At 51.7% G+C, this 20,083-nt stretch overlaps 8 protein-coding genes across 8 annotated transcripts; 3 read left to right on the top strand and 5 right to left on the bottom strand.

Annotated features, from left to right (window-relative positions):
- Nucleotides 1–34: 34 nt before the first annotated feature.
- On the top strand, nucleotides 35–1,225 carry GLOTRDRAFT_137002 (alpha/beta-hydrolase; the record flags this gene model as incomplete). Its single annotated transcript, XM_007865298.1, has 2 exons — nucleotides 35–696; nucleotides 754–1,225. The coding sequence occupies 2 exons, from the start codon at nucleotides 35–37 to the stop codon at nucleotides 971–973; spliced, it is 882 nt and encodes a 293-aa protein (XP_007863489.1). The 3' UTR covers nucleotides 974–1,225.
- Nucleotides 1,226–1,304: 79 nt separating this feature from the next.
- GLOTRDRAFT_57038 (SPT16-domain-containing protein) lies at nucleotides 1,305–5,534 on the bottom strand. Its single transcript, XM_007864848.1, has 16 exons — nucleotides 5,429–5,534; nucleotides 5,253–5,366; nucleotides 5,109–5,193; nucleotides 4,775–5,052; nucleotides 4,516–4,719; nucleotides 4,264–4,464; nucleotides 4,037–4,201; nucleotides 3,853–3,977; nucleotides 3,346–3,784; nucleotides 3,119–3,289; nucleotides 2,756–3,065; nucleotides 2,400–2,701; nucleotides 2,060–2,349; nucleotides 1,866–2,001; nucleotides 1,611–1,803; nucleotides 1,305–1,548 (listed from the first exon to the last, which is right to left on the bottom strand). Exons 1-16 carry the CDS (start codon nucleotides 5,492–5,494, stop codon nucleotides 1,436–1,438), a joined length of 3,192 nt encoding a protein of 1,063 aa, XP_007863039.1. The 5' UTR covers nucleotides 5,495–5,534; the 3' UTR covers nucleotides 1,305–1,435.
- Nucleotides 5,535–5,618: 84 nt separating this feature from the next.
- Nucleotides 5,619–6,681, top strand: GLOTRDRAFT_104169 (Metallo-dependent phosphatase; the record flags this gene model as incomplete). The annotated part of the gene is made up of 4 exons (XM_007865297.1): nucleotides 5,619–5,869; nucleotides 6,025–6,080; nucleotides 6,113–6,235; nucleotides 6,407–6,681. 4 exons carry the CDS (start codon nucleotides 5,619–5,621, stop codon nucleotides 6,679–6,681), a joined length of 705 nt encoding a protein of 234 aa, XP_007863488.1.
- Nucleotides 6,682–6,756: 75 nt separating this feature from the next.
- On the bottom strand, nucleotides 6,757–8,924 carry GLOTRDRAFT_36462 (uncharacterized protein; the record flags this gene model as incomplete). Its single annotated transcript, XM_007864717.1, has 11 exons — nucleotides 6,757–7,051; nucleotides 7,098–7,231; nucleotides 7,285–7,619; nucleotides 7,671–7,782; nucleotides 7,841–7,897; nucleotides 7,957–7,986; nucleotides 8,037–8,081; nucleotides 8,141–8,367; nucleotides 8,426–8,513; nucleotides 8,562–8,801; nucleotides 8,856–8,924. The coding sequence occupies 11 exons, from the start codon at nucleotides 8,922–8,924 to the stop codon at nucleotides 6,757–6,759; spliced, it is 1,632 nt and encodes a 543-aa protein (XP_007862908.1).
- Nucleotides 8,925–9,002: 78 nt separating this feature from the next.
- Nucleotides 9,003–12,618, bottom strand: GLOTRDRAFT_136999 (uncharacterized protein). The gene is made up of 7 exons (XM_007865296.1): nucleotides 11,176–12,618; nucleotides 10,930–11,119; nucleotides 10,663–10,869; nucleotides 10,105–10,611; nucleotides 9,942–10,052; nucleotides 9,637–9,882; nucleotides 9,003–9,584 (listed from the first exon to the last, which is right to left on the bottom strand). The coding sequence occupies exons 1-7, from the start codon at nucleotides 12,553–12,555 to the stop codon at nucleotides 9,559–9,561; spliced, it is 2,667 nt and encodes an 888-aa protein (XP_007863487.1). The 5' UTR covers nucleotides 12,556–12,618; the 3' UTR covers nucleotides 9,003–9,558.
- A 133-nt stretch (nucleotides 12,619–12,751) lies between these two features.
- Nucleotides 12,752–13,437, top strand: GLOTRDRAFT_36507 (uncharacterized protein; the record flags this gene model as incomplete). The annotated part of the gene is made up of 4 exons (XM_007864723.1): nucleotides 12,752–12,950; nucleotides 13,004–13,095; nucleotides 13,157–13,256; nucleotides 13,319–13,437. 4 exons carry the CDS (start codon nucleotides 12,752–12,754, stop codon nucleotides 13,435–13,437), a joined length of 510 nt encoding a protein of 169 aa, XP_007862914.1.
- A 337-nt stretch (nucleotides 13,438–13,774) lies between these two features.
- Nucleotides 13,775–16,480, bottom strand: GLOTRDRAFT_104166 (uncharacterized protein; the record flags this gene model as incomplete). The annotated part of the gene is made up of 12 exons (XM_007865641.1): nucleotides 13,775–14,136; nucleotides 14,191–14,513; nucleotides 14,570–14,699; nucleotides 14,755–14,890; nucleotides 14,957–15,114; nucleotides 15,171–15,477; nucleotides 15,589–15,736; nucleotides 15,782–15,900; nucleotides 15,953–15,993; nucleotides 16,062–16,082; nucleotides 16,152–16,194; nucleotides 16,250–16,480. The coding sequence occupies 12 exons, from the start codon at nucleotides 16,478–16,480 to the stop codon at nucleotides 13,775–13,777; spliced, it is 2,019 nt and encodes a 672-aa protein (XP_007863832.1).
- Nucleotides 16,481–16,837: 357 nt separating this feature from the next.
- Nucleotides 16,838–19,126, bottom strand: GLOTRDRAFT_126740 (uncharacterized protein; the record flags this gene model as incomplete). The annotated part of the gene is made up of 15 exons (XM_007865295.1): nucleotides 16,838–16,876; nucleotides 16,927–17,057; nucleotides 17,109–17,213; nucleotides 17,268–17,365; nucleotides 17,418–17,682; nucleotides 17,733–17,759; nucleotides 17,815–17,934; nucleotides 17,985–18,108; nucleotides 18,168–18,217; nucleotides 18,275–18,311; nucleotides 18,369–18,389; nucleotides 18,436–18,527; nucleotides 18,580–18,640; nucleotides 18,694–19,008; nucleotides 19,079–19,126. The coding sequence occupies 15 exons, from the start codon at nucleotides 19,124–19,126 to the stop codon at nucleotides 16,838–16,840; spliced, it is 1,533 nt and encodes a 510-aa protein (XP_007863486.1).
- Nucleotides 19,127–20,083: the final 957 nt, after the last annotated feature.

The raw sequence follows: 20,083 nt of genomic DNA, 5'->3' as shown, positions 1-20,083 counted from the left end.
TAAAAGCCGGACCCGTGCAGTCGCCGTCTCAAACATGGCAGACGGCCCGTCCCTCGACCCCGGCCATCCCTTCTCCGCCACGTCCCACATCTCTTTCAACTACCACAGACAGACAATCTCCGCCGCTCCTTTCGGCTACGACTACTTCCTCTCCCTGCCCCCCGCCTACGCCTCCTCCCCCGCCCGCACGTGGCCGCTCATCCTCTTCCTCCACGGCGCCGGCGAGTCCCAGCGCGGCCTCAACGAGTCCTACGCCTCCCTGCGCCACGGCATCCCCAAGCTCGTCCTCTGCTACGACAAGTGGAAGGCCGGCTGCCCCTCCCCCGCCATCCACATCCCCAAAGCCACGCGCTTCAGCTCCCGCCGCCCGATCCCCGACCCCGCCGACCTCTCCGCGCACCCAGTCCCCCCCGCCGCCTGCACGCTCGCCGCGGAACAGTTCATCACCGCCTCGCCCTCCCTCGACATGCTCCACGGCTACGGCTGGAACCCCGCCGTCCTCTCCTCCCTGCTCGACGAGCTCCTGCTCACCTACGCCGTCGACCCCGACCGCGTCCACGTCACCGGCTTCTCCATGGGCGGCTACGGCACCTGGGCCCTCGCCCTCCGCGCCCCCCACCGCTTCGCCTCGCTCGCCCCCATCTGCGGCGGCGCCGACCCCGCCCTCGCCAAGTCCATCGCGCACGTCCCCCACTGGTAAGCATTGCCAGCACTTCAAGGTGTCCGTCTAATCCACCCCCCCCCCCCCGGCAGGATACACCACGGCGAGAGCGACCCGATCATCCCGATCGAGGAGAGCGTCGAGATGCACCGCGCCCTCCGCGACGCCGGCGCCGACGAGGTGCACTTTACGCGCTACCCAGACACCGAACACGACTCTTGGACATACGCATACAATAATCCCGACCTCTTCCGCTGGATGCTCGAGAAGACCAGACCCGCGACGAACATATCGCAAACGCCCTACCCCTAGAGCTGGGCTAATACCGCCATATCATAATACTCATACTCGGTCAACACGGACACATACGTTTCTGCTGCCGTCTCCCAGTATGCCTACACGAGGACGGACGCTGCCTCTCCTTATCCACGACACCTTCACGAATATATAGGATCTCTGATGTAGCACTAGGGTTTTTCTTTTTATCGCATATGTATTCTATAATACGGGAATATACACGAAGATGGAGCCTTTGCTTGTTTTGACACCAGCACCCTAGGTAGGACATTCGGAAATTCCTGGTCAATGGGCTGCACGAGCCAAGGTCTGGTGCCCAGCTGTATCCCCTTTTCTCGAGACGTACGCACGGCAGTGTTCCCGTCCACACCTCTGACGAGCATAACGCAGTCAAAACGAGATAGCATATGAAGACAGCTACGATAAAGATACAGTAAATCCCAAACAGCCACGCCGACGCGTACTCGACACAAAGATTCAACGCCGCGCCTTGCTCTTCCCGTTCGTCTTCGCAGGCGCCTTCTTCTTCGGCTTCGCGTCCGAATCGTCAGAGTCTGCCCCACGTCCCTCCTCCGCGCGCTTTCGGTCCGCTATAACATCCAACGGAAATGAGTCTCACTGCTGCCAACGAGACACGAGAGGAACGACTTACACTTCGCCGCCTTGCGCTCCAGTTCGTCCCAATCGTCCCCGTCACTGTCGTCGTCAAAGTCAGACCCGCTGCCCTCGTCGCTCCCAGCAGAGTCGCCGTAGTCGCTCTCCTCGTCCTCGCTCTCGGAGTAATCAGACTCCGCCGGCTCCTCCTCGTACTCGGACTCTTCCTCCGAGGATTCCTCCTTGTCGCTCTGTGCGCAACGCCCAGCGGTTAATTCACACGTCTCCCCAGCAGAATGGCTACGCATCGTACCTCGCCGCCCGTGGCACCGCCCAGGAAACTCCATCCGCCTTGCTGGAAGAAATCATAGGGGTCCTCGTTGATCGTCTTCATGATGGGTCCCCAGTTAAGATTGACGGGGCCCTCGCTGAGCGGGATATCGACCGAGCTGCGTCCCAGCATGTAAGACGCGCATACTAGTACAACAGAACAAGCCTCTCACTTACTCTAACCAGTTCTTCACATCATCGAGCTGCGCGCTCGGAATCGAATTGATATGGAGAGGAGGTTTCGTGAAATCCTTGAAGATGAGGACCAGATCGAACTGCTTGAGGCCGAACTGCACACGCTCTAGTGATGCAATCTCGATCTCGCTCAGAGTGACAACGAGGAATGGTGGATCTGATAGGTACACAAGGCACTCCGTCGTGGGCTGCAGTCGGACATTCGTCCGGAACGGCACGCCCTCGAAGGACAGCTCTCGGAACGGAATGTCAGGTTCTAGCGTGTCACCGGTCTGGAAGATGCGTCAATAAAATTAGTCACTCTGTGAAGAGAGAAACCTACCGATGCAGTCGCAGCCTCGGCGATTTTTTCGGCGAACATTCTGAACTCCTTGTTGAGCATCTGCCTCCGCTTTCGCTCCTGCTGCTCCATCTCAATTTCGTCCTCGTCCCCGTACCGGTACTTTCGTTTCCGATTTCCTGTCTCGTCGAACTGGACGTCAGAGGCTTCGCGGAAGAATTGCACGTCCCAGGCTTTGCGTTTGCCAATCATGATCGGCGCCTTGAGATGAATGTGGACAATGACAAGCAGTTCGTGATCGCATGGCTGGAAGAACAGATGCTTGATATTACTGTACAACACATCTGCAAGCCACCAATCTCAGCCAGCAGGTAAATAGCGAAAAGACGATCACATACCTAACTTCTGCGAACTAGCAGGTGACTGGTATCGCAGACCGTTCTGATGGATTTCCACCTCCCCCGGCAAACGCTTGCCGTCCAGGGCTGGTCGTACAAAAACTTCCGGAAGCTTCTGTGGTCGGCGACCCTTGACCTCTACCAGGGTGTCTTGCTCAATGACGTCCGCCATTTCCTTCTTTTGTTGCTCGCGCTTGTTCACTTCCTTTTTCAAGTCTGTGATTTGCTTCGCGATTGAGTCAAATCTATGTCCATCCGCAGACCGGTAAGACATGGAACGTATGAACGACGCATCTGGATCTTCGAAGGGCTGAATCGACGATTCAGCGCCTAGAGACGCGACGCCTAAGACAACAGGCTTACCGTATCTTCCTTCTTACCTGCCAGTTGACCAGGCGTTTGGAAGTTGATGCGTAGGTACGTATAGTCACCTTCGTCATTCTTGCTGACATTTTTGATAGTGTTGATGTGGAACGGAACAGCGAAACCATAGACAGGGAGGATGACGGTCTGCGCCTTGCGATCGACATAAATCTGGGAATACATGTCAATGCCAGTCGAGCAGTACATTTACCTCGCACATGACTTACGCGCAGATTTTCAACCTCTCGAGGTAGAGCAATTTCTCCCTTGTAACTCTGGAATCGTTTCCAAGTCTTGCCTTCTTTACCACCAGAGCCTCCTCCGCCTTCGGAGTACTTGGCTAGTCCTTCCGCTTGAAGCTGTGCATGCAATTCGCGCTGGTGTTCCATTATCCGAGCCAGCGTGGACTGAAGCTCTTCCTCCTGTCTCCGAGTCTTGTTACGGAGCACCTTCCCGCCGGCAGTCTTGTTCTTCACAGGTGACCCATGCCCATTCGCCACGGGTTTTGCTGGTGGCTTCTTGGCCTCCTTGCCAGAAGGCTTCGCTTCATCTCCGTCGGCGGGATTAAGGAAGAATAATGTCTCTTTGGGTGCCTTGACTCCTTCGGTCAGCAGCGTGCTCTTCTCTTGGTTAACCAAGATCGTATCAGCAAGTTGGAGAGCGTATCTGGATCCAACAAAAACATTGTGCTCAGTCATCTAGACGCAACTGGAATTTCAAGTACGACGACCTACTTCTTTCCGCCATCCTCTTGAAGTTCTGAGAATCCCAGAACGAGGTTGATTGTCATCCCCGCCTTCAGCGGCCGGCCATTTCTGGGAGAAATGAGATAGGTGGAATCGCGAAATTCCATGCCAATCTAGGCACATATGATTCAATCGAATGTCGTCAGCCGACGGGGACGAAAATGCCACTCACTCCGAATCCAATGTTCTTCACAAAGTGCTTCTCCAGCTCGGGCTTCTTCTCCTTTACGAAAGAGAGTGCATGCTGGTAGACGTCTCGGGCCGTCACACCTTCTTTGATGAATGACAGTAGTGACGTCTGTAAGGATACTAGTAAGCCGTAGATAGCCTCTTGCTCCTGCAATGTTGTGACGACGTCAGCGTATTCGTCCGAGAGAAACTGGACTAGCTGCTCCTGACCCTGGTCGGATTGACAATGAAACTCCTCCCCAAGTTGGCGCAGTATCCCTTATACCGCATGCCCACGGACACTAAGATGACACCTTCGTGAGCGATGTTATCCTCAGTCGACTCAGCAGTGAATCGTAAGTCATAGCCAGAACTGGAAGATCGAGATTGGATGATTGGGGAATAGCAGAACTCTGTCGACTGCCAGTCGACCTGTGCACATTGTAAGATTTCATGCATGACGCCCTGTTCCCGAACACTCACGTCTGTCAGGCGACCTTTACTCCATACTTTCATATCGGGACCTTTTGCTTTATCGCCTTCACCGGACCCCAGGCGCATCTCAATTTGTGCGGCAAATTGTTCATGGGATATTTTGGCTTCTCGGTCCAGGATAGTCTCCAATTTTACTGCTATATGATGAGTCATGAGTGTCGAAGTAAGATTAGCGGCGGTGCGGATGATTTTCTGAACGGGATGTGAGCATTGGATAGTCGAGAGAACCTGGACTTATATGACATACGAGCTCTTCCTCATCCTTCACAGCCAGGAGAGTGGCTACTGCAGGCGCTATATCCAACATCTCCGGTTTTGACGATGATTCGGCTGTCGCCTGATTCCACTCATTGACGAGTTTCCCCGATTGCGATTCTTTGAGGAGAGTGCCGACACGTTGATGAGAGGTGAACCGTTCGACCAGCTTCGGTAAAGCATCTGTAGGGGGCTCGTTCGGTTTCGCTTGGGCGAGAACCTCGACGGGAACGGGTGTGTTAGCATTCTGTATTTGGGCCAGAATTTTTGCTGGGAGGGGACACGCCGTTTAGTAAGCTTGAAAGCGTGTCTGTGAAGAACATCACCTTTCTTCATGGAGCTAAGAAACCAGATTTTATCTTTCTCGAACAGTATGAACGTTGATGGGAACTCATAACCCAATAACCACGTCTACACGCGACCGGTCTAAGATGTCCTAGGAAGTCCAAGGAAACCTGAGTGGAACTTACCTGGAAAGCGGTGCCTTTTCGGATAGGCTCATCCTCGCCCGCGGGGTCTCCTGCAGCAAAGAGAAGTGCGTCTGTGCTGGCTAACGATCCGTAATCATCGTTCGCGCTGGCATTCTGGATGAAAATGGACAGGAGATCAGACTTCGTGGTGCAATTGTAAGCCGAGGATAACGCACATTCCAGGCGTCATAGACGTGTCGCAGACGCGAGCTAAACAGAATTTTGTTCAGCTGGACAGCCATCTGAAGGGGAAGAGAAGGGAAAGGTGGTGGTCGGAGGGCAAGGTGCTCTGCGCGTCTGTGGCGGCACCGAAATGCACGACGCGCTCACGATGCGGATGCGTCGGAGCTTGAAATCGCCTTTACCATGACCTCGTCGGAGGCTACTGCGTTTGCTGAATCGCTTAGAGTCTATACTGAATACGACGAGCACCTTCCTCACCCTGGTTCATTCTGGACGCGGTTTGTCTGTATCTCCGACACCCATTCCCGTACTAGATATCCTGTTCCTCCTGGAGACGTCCTTCTCCATGCCGGAGACTTGTGCCGCTATGGCTCGCTCTCAGACCTGAATACTACTCTGAACTGGCTGAAGGAAATGCCCCATCCACTGAAGATGTGAACACTCTCGCAGTAGTTGAGGTTGTGTCACCCTTGGGGAAGAAATCTGACCCAAGTTCCAACAGAATCATTGCCGGGAATCACGACGTGCGCTCGTAATCCTGCATTCACATCCGAACCTCTGAGATTAGATCAGCTTTGCTTAGATGAAGGCTGGACGCAGGAAATGAAACAGGTGAGCGGCCATCGTGTCTTCAAGGCGCCTTGTGTCCATGATGAATCGTCTGCAGGACGTGGAAGCCGCTCAGTTACTGATCCGAAGCACTCCCGTGAGTGAAGCTGGGATACGCTACTTGCAACATGAGTTCTTCGAATTCGCCACGAGCAGTGGAAAGCGGTGGAAGGTGTACGGCAGTCCAGTGCGTAAGAATCTCGGACCCAGGTTATGGGCGTACTACTGACGCCTGCATGCTAGGCTGCTCCACTGTATGCAGTTGGTGCGTTCCAGTATGAAACTGTCCGGCAGGCGGACGGTACGTGAATTATATATTCTCCAGCGAAGGCTTCACATCCCTTGGAACCACTTTGTTCCAGACATCTATGCTCGTATACCCTCTAACACTGACATCTTGCTCACCCACACGCCGCCATACCGGGTCTTGGACCGGACGCGCAAGGGCAAGCATGCTGGCTGTCCCCGCTTAGCCGCGAGAATAAAGACCCTGCCTGCGTGTAGATTACACGTCTTCGGACATATTCATGAAGCCCATGGGGCTGTTGTCGCGAAAGACCCGACTACGACAGGTCGCGTGTCTGTTAACGCTGCGGTAGCGTCGGGAGGAAAAGCAATCATCGTCGATATGAAGTAAACTCACACCTAGCACAATGTGACGGAATATCTGCTCTCGTGTCCACGCGGCTGGGATGACAATGAAATATGTTAATCATTCGTCTTCAATTCCTAGGATCCCTAGGTCCCTAATAATAAATACTGCCTCTTCGACTCGCATCTCTAACACCGTCAGCTTATCTCTTCTAGATTCCCATTCCTGTATTATCTCTCTCTCAACTCTTGTGAGAAGTCGCTCATCTTGCATAACATCACTTCGTTCTCGCTTATCCAGCACCGCTTTCACGCTGGGTTCTTGTGCCTCTGCATGTCTTCGTGCGCCAATATTGTATATGGACTTGTACAGAAAGCCCAATAACATCGTATAAGCTTTTGTGAGGTCCACATACCTGGAGCGTATTAGATAGGCTATTACTAGACGTCAAACCAACGCACCAGAGGTAAAACGTCCTCGTCGGATTTCGATCGGCGCTGCGTGGGACCTCCTGCAGACTTACTAGAGAGTCCGCCGACAGAGCCGACAAAAGGGGTCGGACGTCTTTGGGAGCCATCATGGCGACTTTTGATATCTGTGAGGTGACTCTCAGAACCACTACCCAAGGGAGTGTCAAACGACTCCTACCTGTTTCTCATCCATCTTACCTCTATCCAGAAGTAGGCGCACTATCCGTACAGCGTCGTCGCCGTGACGTTCTCTAGTAACGGCCTCAAGAACCCTTCTTCGTAGCCTTCTACCGACGATCTCAAATTCCACCTGGACCTTGGAACCTCCAAACGAAACGAAAGAGGCCGAACGCCCCGCCGGTGTCGGATTGTCCGCGCACGCTAACATACCAAGATAATCTTTCATAAGAGCGATATCGGAGGGCTTTTTATGTGACGATGGGAGGATCAAGCCAGAAGACAATTCTGCCTCGTCTAGTATATGTTCCGCAATACTGGCTAGGGAGACCGGATCTATTGACGGTTTAGACTGATCACTGAGTTAGAGAAGAGGCAGGAACATACCAGATCGAGGCTCAGCTACGTCGACTTGCTTTCCTTCTGTCGTCTTCAGTACAGCTCGCATAACAGATGCGGCTGCATCATTGTACCGTTCCCGGACGGCTGATTCGATGAGCTGCCCGCTCCAACGTCACCATACCGGCACATAGATACGAGCGAAAGTCTATGCACACCTTATTTCGAATATGCACGTTGTACCTGTCGTAGTTGACACGGAAGTAGACGTCGTCCTAAATACGAGTCCTAAATGAGCACAGCCAACAGCGTATGTACGACGTGAGTAACCCACATCTACCTCGTCCTCCTCGATAATCTTGCGCTACTCGCGACTCAGCATGCGAAAAGTCAGAAACAATATGTACGGTATACCTTTGACGAACTTCTCTGATTCAACTGGTCCGCCGCTTTTCGTTTCTATACAAACTAAACATTACACTATTATCATTTCATCCGAGAATTAGAACCTGACTCACCAGGCCCACTCTTTCCGCTTCTTCCTCCTCACGTTTTAGGCGCGCGGTGGCCGCCTCCTTAGCCTCTCGGAGCTGCTTCGCAGTTGGCAGGCCAACCAGCTTTCCCCGCTCTTCAGCCTCGTATTTGATTCTTTTGTCGCGGGGAGACTGATGGGATAAAAGTGTGGAGGGCTTGATGTACGAGCCAGAGAGGAGCTTATGTAGTGCTTGTGAATACGACATGGAGCCTGAACGGTGTGTGTTAGAATGCCGACCATAGCGTACGATTTTATAGGTTACTAGTACTTTTGGGGTCTGCAGTTGATAACCGTGATATAATTTCGGGGCGCCGAAGTTTACCATGATCTAGCAGCAGCTGTATCACAGCTGCGGCCTACAAAAGTAAAAGACCAGCGAGTGAATTGAGTCGAGGTGAACATACCTCTTTGCCGAAAAGGACTTCTGTTTGCCAGACAAATCTCCCAAATCTCAGTCTAATCAAACATTCCTGGATGTTAAACTCCACCACTTCTCCTTCCTCCTCGGTATGAGCATGCCAGAGGACATTGTGCTGCACCAGGACAATTATGCATGCTCGAATTGTTCGAGGCTTTAAACCAGAGAAGCGCACCAGTTGGGCTAGTCCCAACCTGCCCCTTGTGAGAAGGATAGATGCAACTTTCTAACCCAAAGTGAGTTAATCATCCATTCTCTCGTGCTGCAGGAGAGCACATACCGCCGTTAGAGGGCCGAAATGAGACTCAACGATCTCTGTGCATAGACGAGCGGTATTAACGTCCGCCATAGTAAGCGGGAGCGGGAGCTCGACAGAAGCAGTTTAGTTAATTTAACGCAGGTATTCTGGTCCGAGTTCAATCAAGACCCATTTCTTGTACTATCCAATTTTCTTAAATCAGGAGGTCTGGATAGACTACACATAGACATCCAAGTAATGCAATACAGAGTGGTGTATATTGGACGAGCGATAATGTAAGACAATTTCCACCAGCTGTTCGGAGACTCCGGGCCAGGGTTATTGTATGGTATTAAATATTTTCTACAGTGAAACGGTTCGTTCCCTTCCCCCCACGATGCTCTTGCAGATCTTCAGGACGTTCAGGGCCTATAAACGTGAGTAACAAGATGCAAGTGAGATACAGCCCATACAAGGAGGTTGTGCACATGGTAAGGGGAATAGAATGTAAACCTGCGGAACCGAGAAGAAATTACTTAGCCTTCGCAAATGTCTTGATGCTCAGTCGTAAAATACTGCGAAATGCTTGACCACGCGGTATCAGATGGTAAGACATGTCAAACGCGTCGGCTGTCCTTCATACTGTGCCGGTAGGTCGTTGTGGGGGGAGCACGATCTTGGAGGAACTTGCACAAAACGGCTGAAAGAACACAGCTTCGGGCATATAACGGCGTGGCCGCAAACCCTACTCTTTACGTGCTCGCTTGGATTCTATCTCGATAGTCAGTATAATGTCCACGACCATCGAAACAGGGGGACTGACCGGGCGAGGACGTCGGAGACTGCTCATCATCATCAGAGAAGTCATCTTCCAACTCGTCAAAGCTTCTTTTGGAATGCTTGTGAGAGACTACATGGTCGTCTTCCAGGGGACCAGAGTCTGGGTCAGCGTCCCATGTCGCATCAGTATCGCTCAGGTCTTCATTCCACTGTGTTTCGTCATCCTCGTTGGCTGCTTCCTCCCGCTCAACATCTTGATGCTCTTCGTTCTCAGGATACTCAGGAACATCTAGGTACGAACAACATTATAAACTACGGGCAAGTCCCAGGAAACGGTGCCGCACATACCTGGGGGTTCTTCAGTGTAGGTGACTACAACAGGATCTTCTGTCGGATCAACCAGGTCGTCTCGATCGGAAGGGTAAGCGGATCTGGATTTATCTTCAGAAAGTGGCTCATCTGGAAAGTAGGTCAGTACCATCTCACCTAGCGGAGCATGTCAGACACGTACTGCTATGCGTGGACGTCTCGTTATCTTGACCAGCGTCAAAATCCTCGCCCTCTAGTTCCCCAGAAACATCTGGTACTTCCTCCTCCCCATGTCCTGAAGTTTCTTGGTTATGCAGCAGAGACTGAGGCCCATTGCCCTGAAGAGAAGGCTCTTCGCCGCCTTCGACCACGTCACCAGGCTCGATAAGTGTGGAAGAGTGATACTCAGGTGGTAAGCCGTCGTCCACGTCAACCGTACCTCCAAGTTCCTCCGGTAACGCTTCACCGAACCTCTCATCGTCATCCTCATTAGCATTTGCGTACTCCTCATAAGCACCATAGTCACCACCAAGTTCTTCGTCCTCTTCGGCATCGGGATCGTCGTGAATAGCGTCTGCATCCAATGTAGCACTAGAGACTGAATCCGTTTGCTCCTCTTGGTAGGTCTGATCTTCCAAAAGCGTCGTGGGGTCACTGGAAGCTTGCAGAGCATCGCCCCCCGCGAAGTTACCTTCCGTGGTCGTCTTTCCTAAAGCGTCGTCAATCTCACAGAGCTAACAGCAGAGGCAAGCAGCAATACCTGTAGTTCCCTCTCGATCTTGCGGTGTCTCGTCCAAATATTGGTCCTCGTGTGTCTCTCCCGACCCGGAAGCCTGATGGAATGTGAATGGTTCTTCGTTTCCTTTATGTTCTTGTAACGCGGGGTCTTCGGGATCGTTCTGTTCCAGACTATGCGGTTCGTCTACCTGCTGATGGGTGACGGGGGCGTTCGGAAGTCCGTCAGTGGCTGGACATCGATACGGCCGCATCAGCAACCAGAATATTGTGGATGATAATCACTACGTACTATCTTCACTGGCAGGTTGTGCGCTTTCTTCAATGTTCAAGCGCCCTAGCTGTTCGCGAAGTTCGTGATATCGCAATATAAACCTGGGCGCGCTGAAAGACAATCGAAGACGTAGAGGGCCTGCAAGACCAAACCCATCATGCAGCGCGTTGAGGTCATGTAAACTGATCTCTCGAGCGAAGACATTGTCCTGGAGAAAGACATCTGTAAATGATACGGACCTATTGATGACATGGGGTGCCTTACCTCTGAAATCACAAGTTGCAGGTCATATGCATCAAGACTCAACTCGCCAGTCATCAACTCTGGGATGGATGTCAAATGCTCCTCTCGCCTCAAAGCATCAAAGACGTCGCTCAACGGCTCATAATACAGTACCGGGCGTTGGTGCAAAAACAAGAGATAATCAGCAGGCGCGCTGTCATGCTCTTCGGCGGGGCTCGAAGTCCCAGACGAACTGGACGGTTGATTGAAAAGGCAGCATTCTGACGGCGTGGAACCCGCTGGTAAAGCGAGGAGGACAGCAGGAGGCGGGTCAATGTATACTCCTTCAGATATCTGATGAGGATCATCCTGTCCAGCCCTGGATGCTTCGTAGTCCCCTGTCGCGGCCGGTGGTTCAGTTATGTCTGCATGAGTCTCCATGTCAGAAGATTCATCCTGCGGAACGACAGACGCTTCCTCTACATCTTGCGGATTGACCGCAGAGGATAAGGAAGGTCCGTCAGCAGACTCTGTGGTTTCGCGTAGATCGCTAGGTAGTGCCGAGACCGAGCTTGCCCGAAGTAATGGGTCTACACTTTCACGGTCACGCGCATGTGCCTCGAGTTCCGCTGCGACCTCTGCCTGTTCCTGAGGTACGTTTTGGGGGGAAGTCTCCTCAGGGGATGCGACAATCTCCACTGTTGCTGGGTTCGGGTCCACCTTGGATGCTTCGACGCCATTATGAGGATCGTCTGCAGATGCAACACGAGCTTCATGAGCGTCGACGGCATCTCCGTGTGCGTCGTGCGCTGTGGACGCCGCAATGGACGAGGAGATGCTTCCGCCCAGATTCTCTGCTGCTGAAAGTATTTCCAACTGCGATACAGCAGAGCCCGGCGCATCTTGAGGCTTTTGTACTAGCGAGGGGGACGCGCCTTCAGCCTGCGGGGATAGGCGAGGGTCTTGCGAGGACCGTCGGCAATTCACAGTGCTATTCGTGTCCTGATTGTCAGCTAGCGACATCGTGGAAGGAACGGTCGGATTTTCCCCGAACATCCCGGACGGTTCTTCAACATTTGCATCGTGAAATATTGCATCGGGGAGGTCTGGTGCCATGGGAGCCGGCGAGTGTACTCGGGAGACGTCGTAAACCTCGACATCCACTAAGCCGCCATCCGGCGCCGCGACGTTCTCTACGTCGTCAATCATTTCGAACTCGACATTCTCACCAGCATCTGCCTCCATCTCAATCTCGACATCTCCAATATCGACCTGAGCAGATTCGTCCATTGAGCCATCCTCCGCCATGCTGCTATCATTGTTGAACCAGGTGTCAGAAGAGCCCTGCATTTGCATGTCAATGTCGCCCGAGTAGTCCATCATCTGCGTATCATACGTCTCCGTCATTGTAACAGTAGACATCGCACAGGAGACCTCAGCGACGCGAGTGACGGCGACCTAGAAGAGCTTGGGAGTGACGAAGATGTTTCGGCCACTCACATGCGCTACGCGTCTCCAATGCCAGTGAGTTTAGGGCAGGCGGATGAGCAAGACGCGTGCATAGAGTTGTGGCCACTGGCCAGCCCACGCCACCAAGCTCGTGAGTCTAACTCTAACCATGACATCTCCCGGGGAGCTCGCCGCTGCGAGAGCGGTCGACACAGAAGTGCTTGTGCGACGGTCTATGACCAAAGGTTATCAACTCTTCTCCCTCTTGACCCCTCCCGTCTACGCCGCTACTGTCCTTTATAAACGAGGAAGAGCCCATTTCTCCGTCAATCGGTTTCTGCGCGCAACGTGGATAGGCGGAGCAATAGGTGTGTCTGCTGAACTTTTCTTAGGAAAGAAGCGCATGGACCAACTCACTTAGGTACGGCAAGTGGTGGAGCGGTCGAATACGTACGAGCCTCGAATTCGAGCGAGGAGAGTCTCCGCCGTCGGAGAATCATTGCCGCATATAATGTGTTTAGCATCTCTATTCTTGCTGGCGATACCTTACTCAATGGAATTGCTTATTTTCAAGACTGATTCATTAAGGGCTGATGACCATTCCACCATCGGAGCCATTCTGTTCGCTGTGTTAACTCCAGCTCTGTTCTGGAAGCGTGCAAGAGCAGTTCATCGTGAGTCCGGGAACTTATATTCCGGTATGGACTGAGGTAAGGGATGCCCCTTTCGATGTCAGTTGTACTCGGCGGTGCGGGTTTGGGCTCTTCAGTAGGTGTCTTGGCACATTACGGAAGAAATCTGTCTGGAGACCCGCCCCCCCCAATCGTGGTTCCAGAGGCGCCTACATCGGCATAGACGATTACGGCACGTATACAGCCAGTGAGTAACTGAGACGCGTATACCCCTTGGCTGACGTGTTTACACCTTGAGCCAGATCTTGAATGCAGACCCTTCATGGCCAGCGACGCTAAGCCCAGATCAACCGCGCATGTCCTATGCGGAGGATTACACGCTACACTGAATATGATACTAGAAACAGATTCCGTCTATATTTCTGTTGCTAAGCCTGTGTAGTAATGGACCGACTCTCCCGCTCTAGCCATTCTCTCAGTGCAAAGTTTGCATGACCATCCACTTTCGGTCTAGCATCGAATATGACCGTCATCTGTGAGTATGACAACGCGTATGCGATTTATCCTCTTCCAACGTCCTTAAGTCGCCCGTCAACCTCAGGATGTACAACCAGAAGGTCCCCTTGCGCGCCATCGTCTTCCGATCCATCCAAGCTTCTGAGTGTTTCATTATTGAAACAGTCGACTTCACTCATATGCTCCCTCGAGGAGATGCCGATCTGGTTCTTGTAATGTTCTCTAGATCGAGACCGGTGCGTGACGAGGTCCGCTAGGTGCTGCCAGTTGTGCGCTGCTCTGGACCTGCCGCTGGATTCCTCCTTTCGCGCCTTCTCTCTGCGGACAATCCGTCCAGTATCCGAGTGTAGGTGATACGCGTCGGATTCCTTACCCTGGCGTATCATCTTATTGACGAATTGAGAACCTGACCAAATGATAAGCAGACAGGCAACAGTCCGGGTGCTTCGTTCAGGCTTACCCAGTAAGTATTTGCGGACAACGGTGCTCATCATTTGTCCGTTCTCGTCATCTATGAGGTACTTATGTCCTTTGAGAGGAAGAAAGCCGTCATGACCCTGCGCCATGTACTCTCGTGTTAGTATCTTGTATTGACGACCGCCTTTCCTCCGTTCTATAGTGATCTCTTCCACTGGACGATGTACGTCTCCTCCTTTGGAAAGTTTTACAAATTGATCCTCGGATAGCGGTTCCTCTTGTAGTAGCCATACGCCTAATACGCGTTGCCCAGGAGGGCGACGAGAATCCCAGGAAACGCGAAAACCAGAGATGACGGGAAACCGTCTATGTTTGGAATTTATCACGGTCTATAATAGTATGTTGTAATGGAGTGGACTCACCCTTCTTGGGCAGGCCAAGTCTCCAACGATGCTTCTAGTGCTGCCCAGATGGCTTCACCGTCCAGCTCAAGCACGACTAGCGGATCCTCAAACGGCAGAATTTCCAAGATATCCCCCAGGGTTATTATACCTGGGATGACAAAGTTAACCGTCAGCCGAAGGGCGCGATGGCCTATGCTACTCGCCTGGGCCATAAATACTATCACCACGCAGCATTCCGGCGCAAATAAATGCACCATCTGCGCCTCCGTAACCCTTGAGGCATAACGCGTCATCGTAGGCATGCCGCACAATGTCTGCAAACCAGTTGCCCGAAGCTGACTGGTTCATATCAGTGTATATCTCAGCTCTCCATTCCATGATCAACAATGATGGTCAAGGACAAACCTCTGATATCCGAATGAACTGAGACCGAGTGTCAATAGGTGCAGTTGCCCTGCAAACCGGACTCTTCAGACTGTCTGAAACTTTGGACAGGACGGACGAGAGGATCTCTGTCAATCGTGCGGAAGGCTTGGAGCCCGGCTGTGGCCCGTGCCTTCGTCCTGCGAAGTGGGTGTTCAGCTCCTCTCCCCAATCATTTGAGATCGATAGATCTCACCTTTAATGCTGCTGATCACCTTGCGACGGACGCTGCCTGAAGGCGTGTCTACCAACTCAAGTTCGAACTCGCTCAAATCTCTGAAGTCAGTCCCGCTTTTCACGACCAATATATCACCGCGATCTTCGTCCGCCCCCAGTACGTGCTGCTCAAGATCATAGCCCTCCCATGAGTCTACTCCGCGAGAGATATAGTACAGATGATCATGCCCTCCTAAGATGAGGTCGACCCCTTGCTTGTCACTTATGGTTTTATCCATTTGGCCCGATGGCGATAATGCTAGCAGGTCGTGAGCCAGCGCTATATCCTACGATTTCCCCCACATTAGCCTTCACCTTAACCGAGTACAATGGCTCCTCACGTTCGGTACTCTACAATCAGTTTGTTAAGATCAGTCGAGTTGATCCATTGGTGCAACGTACCTTGCATGTGTCAAAGCAATGATGAAATCACATTTGTATTCTCCTTCAGGATCTCGGAGGCGGCAGGAAAGAGACATGCCTACTTCCGTCATGTCTTTGTATTGAAAGTTCTGCGGCCACGATGAGATAGTGCCGATCCATTCCCTGTTCCATAAGCTTCATACTCGAGGGCGTTTCCCAAGGACATACTTCTCAATTAATCCGATTATCCCAATGCGTACGCCTGATCGCTCTACCACAACGAATTCGTTCAGGTGGTCTGGCACTCTCGATCTCTCGGTGTCGACTATATTGCTTAAAAGCCAAGGCTGAGGAGTAGGACTGAGAAGGACACGGTCATGGTGGGGATGTCACACTCACGAAACTTGTTTTCTCGACCAATTTACACAGGTGGGGATAACCTGCGCGTATCGTGTTCACAGTGAGCTGCGAAGGTTGCCTAGAACCAAGAGTCCGTGGCAATCCCTACCAAAGTCAAAATCATGATTTCCTGTGCCGGTCGCAAAAATATCCGATATCAAACTCGTGAATGCAACAATATGTGGTGTTATCAGCGGACCTGTTAGCGCAATGTCTGGCCGAATCTCGTTTATGACTGGTACCTAATGAGGAGGGCATGAGCCAGACTCTCGATATGCCACAAACTTCTTTGCGTACCATGTGGCTTCCTCTAGTAACTGAACTCTCCACCGACGGGGAGAACACATCCCCGGAGAAGAGAACGAGTCCGTCCCGGCCCCCATCTGCCCTTCTAGGCCATTGGTCTCGTATGTCGTCCACTAGCTGACAGAACTGCGTTACATCGATGGCTTCCTCGCTTGAAGATGAGACCTTCTGCGGTCGAACACGATAAACGTCGTTAAAGTGCAGGACTGATAACTTTATCATGACGTCGCGATTGCTCAAATCTCCGGTGAGACCAGGTAAGAAGTATTCTGTTCCCCGAGAAGTCGGGTTCGTCGTTGGACGCGTCGTCCAGTGACGGCAGGAGGCCTCGATGTCCGAGTTGCAGTCTGCGTGCGCCACATCGTTCGATCACAATCACGATTCACATGAATCCAACTCCTATGATTGGTTGCCACAATATGCCACAAAAGCTAAAATTCATCATTCTCACGGCATCCGGAATACATGTAATCCAAGCTATACTGGTGCACTATCCATATATGGCACGAATTGGAAAGCAGGGGAAGTCGATATAGCATATAGACTGGTTTCCGGTAGTCCACTGAGCGTATGGCTGCTTTACTGCGCTTTCCGATCTTTCGGCTGGTCCGGATAGAGCTGAACAGATCTCAGATCGTGTAATCAGAGGTAGAATATATTGCTTGTACCTTGCCTGGATTCATAATGTTGAGTGGATCTATAGCCTTCTTCAACGTCTTCATCAAGGCTACAGTGCCTTCACCTAACTCATCGTTCAGGTACTCCTTCTTGCCAACCCCCACCCCATGTTCGCCGGTACCTGTAGAGACTCAACTTTCAGAACAAACAGATAGGCGGTCATATTACACACATGACCCGTCCAGAGCAATGGCACGATGAACCATACGATGCACGGCATCACTAACCGCCTGTAACTCTTCGTCGTTCTTGAAAAGAAGCAACGCATGGAAGTTACCTACGAAACGCTACCAATGAATTGAGATGAATAATAGAGAGGGAAAGCGAATACCGTCTCCGACGTGCCCTACGATGGTCGAGATGATACCTGCATCGGCAAGATCCTTTTTGGTCTCGTACACCAGTGTGGGAAGGCAGGAGGGAGGCACGCTGTGCCCAAGTGCGTGAGCCGGATGCTAATCAAACGGACTGGCCAGCATACCAGACATCAGTTGTCCAACCCCTGGCCCCTGGGATCCATGAGAGCGTTGAAGTCAATGCATATTTACGGTTCTGCCATAGGTTGTCGGCTTCTTCATCAGTCGCTGCAAACTCGAATTGGGTAGAATTATGCTTCTTGACTATGGCCTTGACTACATCAGCCGTCTCCTTGATGGCTTGCGGAGCCCCTTGGATTTTGAAAAAGAGGGTGTCCTTCTCAGGGAGTTTACGTGCTACCATGCCACCATCATTCATCGCCCTGATCACTAAATAGCGATCTTTAATGCAGCAATTATACGACGAACGGGGCGCTTACTATTGTCATCCAGGAGCTCGACACATTCTGCGGAGTCGATCAGCAAATCACACAGTGGCAGCCGGAGAATAGCACCCCTTACGGAGATGGGGCCCGTAAGGTGAGTTCAGAGCCTCTTGTACGGCACTGACTGCCTTGTCCACGTTCGGGAATTGCGCCATTGCCACTCTAGTTGGAATGAGGGGCGCCAAACGCAGAGTAGCTGCAAAGTGATAAGCGTGTGAACCCACTTGCAAACTTACTCGCACTAACCCTCAGTCACAATACCGAGCGTCCCTTCGGCGCCGATGAATATTTTGGTCGTGTCGAAACCGGCAGATGACTTCCTGGCTCTTCTACGGGTCTTGATGACCTCTCCTGATGGTAGTACCACCGTCTATGTAGACTCATGTCAAACCTACTTCTGCAGTGTCTGAAGAAGATAACTCCGCATACAACATTGAGAAACCACTCTCCTTTAGCAGTTCCATATCTAACCGCGTTTGCTGATCAATCGCATTAGTTCAGCTTCGTGGATGTGTGTGAATGGTAAGTCTACCTACTTCCTGAACAACCCGTTCCTATCATACCCCCTATAGTCTGGGAGAAATATATGTTATTTCGTCTCGTGATAACATCTCAAGGTGCGCAGCTTACTGCACCGGGCCCAGGGTCCAACTTGTATGGTCAGTATAACCACTCCTGGTTGGCATCAACTACATACCGGAAAGAACAGCGGTATACCCTTTTCCTTCAATGTATCGTTGATGTCTTCCCACTTGGCTCCAGCTTGACATATCAAGTCGCCGTCGTCCTCTGACCACGGGTGAGTAAGTGGAGATGAAGGATCTCAGGACAAGAATATAACCATGTATGTCCAAGATTTTATCCATGCCGCTCATGTCAATGCAAATGTCGCGCGAGGCATACTATAAGGTAGAGTTACAGAGAGAGACAGAGCCTCCAGTAGCGCACCACGCACACCCGAAAAATGTCCCTCTAGACTGGTAGCACCTCCGTAGGGGGTTATAGGCACCCTATACTTGCGTGCTATGTTGACAATGTTGACGACATCTTCTGTGCTGTATGCACGAACAACGACTGCATGGGGTGCAGAAGGGTGATACGAGTTATCAGAAGAACCGTAGTCTTTGACGGTTTCAGGCTCAGTCGTAACTCGGCCCTCTTCTGGAAATGCTTCGCGGAGCTCTCGGATAGCCTGCTGAAGCTCATTCGGAGAAGCGTACTGGGTGTTGAATGTAAGAGGGTCATCATTTGCAGGTGACCTTTTCGAGCCCTACAAAATGCAATCCGGAGCGTCGCACACGTGCACGAGGAGTCCTACCTCGCGGATCGTGAACACTCACTGGTAAGAGCTCCCTCTCGTACGCAAGCACGCCAATACTGAGAGCCATGCAGGAACCCCATAACAGTCTTTCCACTTTCCCCACAGCAGGCTTGGTGGTGGCACCGGTAGAATTCCACCTTACGGGATGCTGACCGCCATGCGCCTTCGTGGGTCTGGAGACACCGATGCGGCCCCTCCGACAGAACAGCCGCTTTGCTGATGACAACATTGCAAAGCGAGAGGCAGACGAGAGACTACAAGAAGAAGACCTCGGAGTAGACGACTACTAATATCGCCCTGGACTGAAGCATAATATCACCGCATTATATTTAGACGAAAGCGAGTTCATGACGAATGATAGCGACATCTGAGACGTCAGGTGAGATTAGAGAAGGTGTGCAAATAACTGTTCATCCTACGAAAGTTGACCACTAATACATGTTGGATAAAGGTATCACACGGTCAGGTTACTGTAATCGCACTCTGCGTCACACTGATCTCCGTTTCGCTGTCGCGGCGGCAGTGTGGCCCTCGTCTTTCCGTCCGACCTCCAGATCACCCAGCTACAGTTAATTTCATATATACGTGGTGTTCCTATTGACGGGATATACTCCAGGTATTGGTAAGTGTAGTACTGTATGTCTATGTATGTAAGCAACCGGGCGCACAGCGTTACACCTTGAAATGGCACCCCTCGAAGTAACAAAGCCGGCGTTACGCGTTACATTGGTAAAATTAGCAACCGCAACCCGACCAGTAAGTACCCATGCGCTTCTACATATGATCCTTCCATATTAGGGATGCAAAGAAGCACTCTACAATATAATACTTGATTTTTAACTGCTGAGATATATTGACGGAATAATATTTGTAGCTAAATCCTACCAAAAATTGTTGAAATATTCCAAGCAAACGGAAGACGAGCGCGTTTGCCCCAGGCGGTCGGTTGCCCGAAGGGCAATCACGTACAGTACATCGAGTAGATACAACGAATATATATGAATTTTCTTATCACCTTATCAGT

The sequence above is a fragment of the Gloeophyllum trabeum genome (assembly GCF_000344685.1).
Source record: "Gloeophyllum trabeum ATCC 11539 unplaced genomic scaffold GLOTRscaffold_00003, whole genome shotgun sequence".
In the NCBI taxonomy this organism is placed as follows: domain Eukaryota; kingdom Fungi; phylum Basidiomycota; class Agaricomycetes; order Gloeophyllales; family Gloeophyllaceae; genus Gloeophyllum; species Gloeophyllum trabeum.
The sequence above is the reverse complement of the archived record's forward strand: the minus strand, read 5'-3'. Positions and strand labels throughout refer to the sequence as shown.